This window comes from Ochotona princeps, chromosome 13, assembly GCF_030435755.1.
Source record: "Ochotona princeps isolate mOchPri1 chromosome 13, mOchPri1.hap1, whole genome shotgun sequence".
Lineage (NCBI taxonomy): Eukaryota > Metazoa > Chordata > Mammalia > Lagomorpha > Ochotonidae > Ochotona > Ochotona princeps.
This window is the reverse complement of record NC_080844.1, coordinates 61,644,312-61,650,311: the sequence shown is the minus strand read 5'-3', so window position 1 is coordinate 61,650,311 and position 6,000 is coordinate 61,644,312. Positions and strand designations below refer to the sequence as shown.

The 6,000-nt window shown below is 47.1% G+C and overlaps 1 protein-coding gene across 1 annotated transcript in view; it reads right to left on the bottom strand.

Annotated features, from left to right (window-relative positions):
* Positions 1-774: 774 nt before the first annotated feature.
* Positions 775-6,000, bottom strand: part of PLPP4 (phospholipid phosphatase 4) — a 543,342-nt gene continuing 538,116 nt past the window's right edge. The window contains exon 7 of the mRNA XM_058671851.1: positions 775-864. Within this exon, the coding sequence (XP_058527834.1) occupies positions 824-864 (41 nt within the window). The 3' untranslated portion in view covers positions 775-823. The remainder of the gene's footprint in view (positions 865-6,000) is intronic.

Sequence of the window (6,000 nt, the reverse complement as noted above, 5' to 3'; positions counted from 1 at the left end):
AACATGCCGGGATCCCATATGGGTGCTGGCTCTAATCCCAGCAGCTCCACTTTCCATCCAGCTCCCTGCTTGTGTCCTGGAAAAGCAGTTGAGGACAGCACAAAGCCTTGGGACCCTGCACTCACGTGGGAGACCTGGAGGAAGCTCCTGGCTCCTGGCTTCAGATTGGCTCAGCTCCAGCCACTGCAGTCGTTTGTGGAGTGAACTATCAGACGGAAGATCTCCCTCTCTGTCTCTCCTCCTCTCTGTATATCTGCCTTTTCAATAAAAATAAATAAATCTTTAAAAAAAAAAAGTGACATGCATAATTGTATATTTGTTAAATGAATGTCTTCCCAAAATACAAATTGATAACACTATTACATGTATGTATATATATAATTAAAATGCACATATAATTTTTAAAAGTAGGAGATGATAACCAAGCAAAAATGAATGGAAGAAATACCTTTGTCCTCTTTTGCTGCTCCCTGTTGGCCTAGATTATGTTACTACCGTACTCGGAAGAAGAAAGGGATCCATACCAATGTGTAGAAATCACTGTAAACCCAAGGCAAAGACAGTGTATTACAGGATGTTTTAAGTTGCAAACAACAGAATCTAGGATGGGTTTGAGCAAGATGTGTGGGATAGTATCAAGGCCGACTGTGCACCTGCTCTGGGGAAACTCCAAGCTGCTCCTCCTGCCTGGAGTCTGGCAGAGCTGGTCTGCCTCGTGTTTCAGCTGTTCAGCTCCAGTCCAGCCACTCAGCCTTGAGTTGCTCCACTGTCATTCTTTTCTTGATTTCTCCGCTGTTACCCCGACAGGCAAGGCGAGCAGCAGTCACTCCCCTGAGTGCATCCATTGGCATTCTTGGTTCATTTCTGAGTAGCCGGATAGAGAACAGCCAGGGGAGAGCTGTTGCCTGTGTAACAAAGGTCTTCCTTTGTTTGAAAGTACTGAGTTTTGGATGCTTCATGAAATACTAAGTTTCTCTGAAGAGCCAAGCTGCCAGGAGGACCCTACCTGGCCAGGCTGGCAAACCAAACCCGGGGCCCAGAGTCACTGTTGACTTTTTGTGTTAAGTGTGTTTAAACCTAGGAAGGTGGATCTACTAGGAAGGTCCACACTGAGGGGCAAGAAGAGAACAGAGCTCTGCAGGACAGATGTGTCCTGGCTCTGCAGCATGGCTTCCGCTAGGACCCCCGGAGAGGATGTTTGCTGGCCCTGCAGGGTTCATTATATACCACTGAGGAGCTCCAGGTCTCCCTTGCAGTTACAGCATCTTGCCATAGAAGCCAGATCTCAAGGTTAATCCGACAACAGGTTTAATAAAATATTAAACCCCAAGCTAGCCCAGATAAACATGAGACCTGTTTAGATCACATAAAAAGGTGCTCCAGGCAGGTGCTTGGCACCTTAGTTAGGATGCCACCTGGGGTGCTGGCATCCCTACTGGAGTGCTTGAGCTTTTGTCTCTGCTCTACTAGCCATTCCAGCTTCCTGCTCATGCATATGCTGACAGGCAATGATGGATTGGGTACTGGGGTCCTGGCTGCTGGTATGGAACATCTGGTTCCTGGCTCCTGACTTCAGCCTGGCCCAGCCCTGCTTGTTGTGGGCACTGGGGGAGTGAACCAGCAGGTGGCAGTGTTCTTTTTCTATCTCTCCGCTCTGCTATAAAAATACAACATGCTCCAAATCAGGGTGTTTGGTTACGGATGATTCAAATCCAACTTCAGCTGGCTTTGCCAGAAGGGAAATCTTTGGCTTATAGAATCCAAGGAAAAAACCATTCAAACTGTGGGTAGGCGGAGGTACAGGTGGGTATCGGAGAGCCATGGAACCATTGTCAGGTACTGACCGACTTCCCGCACCTCTCTCAGCCTCTCGTGACATTGACTTTTTTTCTCATGGCCGACTATTTTCTGTCAATGCCTTGGAAGACGGTTGTCAGCAGGTTCCAAGCTATAGCTCATTGCTTCCAGAACGAATCATGGGAAGAATTTTGGCTCAGTTGGCTCAGGTACCTGAAGGATCATTTCTGACTTGAGAAAGCCAGGGATTCCATGTAGCCCAGTTGGATGGGGCAATGTTTCTGGAAGCAGGAAGGAACCCAGGCCATTGAACCTGGAAAGGCTTGCTGCATGAGCACGTGGCGAATTAGTTAGCAAACAACAAAGCTGGAATCACTGTGGGGATCGCATCGTGCAGGCAACCAGGAATCGGACTGACCAGCAGCCTTACTGATGGTTGCACCATGGATTAGGGCTTAAAAGCAGCACTTAGGTCTCTTGGAATGGCGAGTTTCTGCTTTTCCCTCTGCACCAGAGCTACCATTTGGAAAAGTGCATGTGTTTCTCTTCCACTTTTTATGAATCCCCGGACACGCAGGAATGTGTCGGCTGCAGTAGCTTACTTGTGCTGTTGAGAGAAGTTGAGATCACTTCCTCAAGGTTAGAAAGGTGATGGGAAGGAAAAGTCACACGGCCATGCACTGTGCTCAGGCTATGACTCCATCTGCTCTTCTAGCTCTCTCAGCACACTACCAGCAGGCATCCCCATAAAAAAAATGAAGTTTGTTTAAAAGGTGAGGAGATCGCAGGGAAATGAGGTGCATGTTCCGGGGTGGAGTTGGTCAGCAGGGCAGAGGTGGGAGAAAGGGAAACATTTTAGCCATCTGTTCTGTGTCTGCAGAAAGAGAGAGATCCTACCACATTGCCAGTCTTCATATGATCTTGGCATGGGGAGTGGTTTCTTGATACCTGTCCCAGATCCCTGGTGAGGGGAAGCATGGAGGAATCATTGATTGCTAGGCAAGTGGATTTCCAAAGAACAGGAAAGTGGCTTCCAACTTGTGACCCTCAGTTACCTACCTACCTATCCTGTTTCATTCTCCCCTCAGAGATTTTCCACTCTTAATAGAAGGGCTGCTGAAGAGAACAGATTCCTTGTATCTTCTGTAACTGCTTCCTGCTGATTAGGTATGTAGGAGTTGCCTATCCTGTGTTTTGAACTTTCTATCTCACCTGATGTATTCCTCTCATGAGCCAGAGAGCTTCTATCTTGTGCCAGTGGGTATATTCCTTCTATCTAGTGCCAATGGCTGTATCCCCTGAATCTCCATCATTACTCTGAGATGCTTTGGCTTCTTTGTACAGGAGTCAGTGGTGTTGCTAATCATACAAGGTGAGCACTGAGGCCAGACCACAACCACATGGGCCGTGGTCCTTGATATTGGAGATCTTGATGTATCTGAGGCCATTATGAGATGCAAGGACCTGCTGTTTGCCAATGTCAAAACCCATCACTGGGCCTTTTCCCACAACAGGTGCAGCAACCTGGCTCTGGGAAGCCTATGGCACTAGCTCTCCAGGTCCTCCGACTAGCTCTCCAGGCTCAGCTCTCGTGAACACCAAAGGGTGCAGTGGCGCAGCTCAGAGCAGTCTGTGGCTGCAGTTTTGTCCACATCAAAAGCCCTTAGTGGCTCCCAACTCAGACCATAGTCCCTGGCAAGTAGGTGCTGGTGGTATAGTGTCAATTTGCCTTGCAGATTTAATGTGAAAAAATAAGGAACTATGCTGGCACTGGTAGACTTCACACAGTTAGCATGAGTAAGCCTAGAATTTCCACCAGTTATTGGCTTTTATTCTTCTAGTAGTGTAACATTTGCCTAAGTATAGGGACACCTAGACAGGGCATCTTCATTCTATAAATGAGCAAATGAGGCTGCATAAATTTAGGTATGTTGACTAGCCTCACAGGGACAGGGACTTGCTGTCTGTCACATGATCGGAGATCCTCTCCATGGACCCCATTTCTGTGGGAGTTTGGGTTCAAGCAACTGGCTGAGAACCTGCAAGTCCTAATGAGGCAAACACAGACTCCTAAAGCATTTCTGGAGGATGTCGGCAGAAGGGGGTTGCCCACCCTACCAGGCTAGACAGCAGGCCTAGGCAGAGAATAGACACTGTGCCCAGCTACCCAGAAGCTTCTTCTAGCCCCAGCATCTGCTTGGAGCCTCTTATGAAGCCCATTGACACTGCCAGACCCTGGAGGTCAGCAATCCTTACACAAACCATAGTTTGGAAGATAATGGTATCTGTATTTCTCTATTTAAAATGAGGAGGCTGGGGCTGGCATTGTGCTGCAGCCCGATAAGCCACTGCTTGCATCCATATTAGAGCAACAGCCAAGCCCTTATTGCTCCATTTCCAAACTAGACCCATGCTGAATTGCATGGAAAAGCAAATACTTGGGCCTCTACCATCCACATGGGAGACCCCGGTGGAGTTTCAGGCTTCAGGTTGGCCATTCTGGGAATGAAACAGTGTGTGGAAGGCCTCTTATCTGTCTCTCCCTCTCTGTGACTCTGTCAAATAAAGAAATAAATGTTAAGAACAATAGTGGGTAGGCCTCTGTTTATGCTGAGATACTGGACTTTCAGTTACTAGTACATCATTACACAGTAGACTATCTAGACTGGGCTTGATTGCAAAATCTTCCACGTTGTTTTAAAACACGTATTTATCCCCCAAACAGTCTGCAGTGTTGTTAACGTCCTTTATTATATCATTCTATGGAAAAGCACACCACTGAAATAACCCTTCTTCCCACTACCCCCTCCTGCAAAGCAGCCACATCCCACAATCACATCTCAGAAATTGTACAAAATCACATCAAGTGCCTTTGGGGCTGTATTATAAGGATGGATTTGTGCTGTGGGTGTGAAATTGAATTCATGTTTTCTGCTGTTTGTCCAAGTCTAGGAAGGCTTTCTAGTGTTTAATGGAGCCCTTTGTCTTATGATGTAAGAACTAATGCAACGTGATGTGTACAGAGTCGGAGTGCTGCCTCTTTGCTTTGGCCTTGGAATCCAGCGAACAAATAAGAAGGCTCTGGAATCAGTGAGAACACCAATAGCTCCTTTTCCGTGGAGAGACCAAATTTCTGCAGAACTACAGAAATGAGCAAAACTGGACGTTATTATTGGCACAATACTTAGATTATTGATCTAGAACATTCTCATCAGTGTGGTTTTTGGAAAGTCCTTAATGTTAATTCCAAAATTACACTTAAGAAGAAACCCAGGAGAGCTGCTGTGTCCCAATGAAATCCCAGCAGAAATCACTGCTGCTGGTATTATCTATTGCTTTTGCTTCTGTAGAACTTTGGAGTCACTTGTGAGTCATTCCAAGCAGAAAAGTAAGAGTTGACTGACAATTGCTGAAGAGTCTTCAAAGTTTGTTGATAATCAAAGAACTTTTGAGAGACTGGTGAGAAACAAAATAAGAAAAGCAGTCAGCAGGGCTAATGACACGGATGTCTAGGAAGAGACGCTGGCGGCTGCTGCTAATGACCAAAAGTAACCCCGTGTGGAGCTGCCTGTGCTCTCAGGGTTTGGGGTCAGGAGCTGGGGGTTACAGAGGAGGAAACAGGTGCAGTGGCAGCTCCTACAGGGGGCTGCTCAGCCTCTGTCATTTTTGCCAGGTTAATACCTACATCTGCTTCTGATCAGAATTCCCCATTCACCCTTTGGGGAACAGCCCACCATTGCCCATGCTCATTGCTGGGGCTTTACTTGAGGTTGCCACCTTTCTCTCCCCTAGAGCTACTGCTGAGGATGTGTAACTCAGACCTAGACTGACCAGCACATTCCACCTGCCCTGGCCACCGTGGCTGACTCAGGGATGGCCATGGGAACAGTCAAGCTGAATACTTACAGAAAGTGGGAAGAAGAGAGAACGTTTCTTCAGGCACCCCTCAAGGCTGGGAGTACATGAACCTGGAGCTGCACGAAGTGGATAGGAAATCTGAAAGTAGATCCCCCAGAGGAAGCAGGACTGGACATAGAGAGAAGTTGGCCCTTTGGGTGAGGGCTTGGATCCAACTATCCCAAAATTCCATGCTGGACTTGTCCTACTCTTTAATTCAGTGGGTTCCCCCCCCACAAAAAAAGTGACAAGATTGCATAGCTATCAACAGTATTTAGCTCTTGAAAATAAACCCTGTCTATCTGA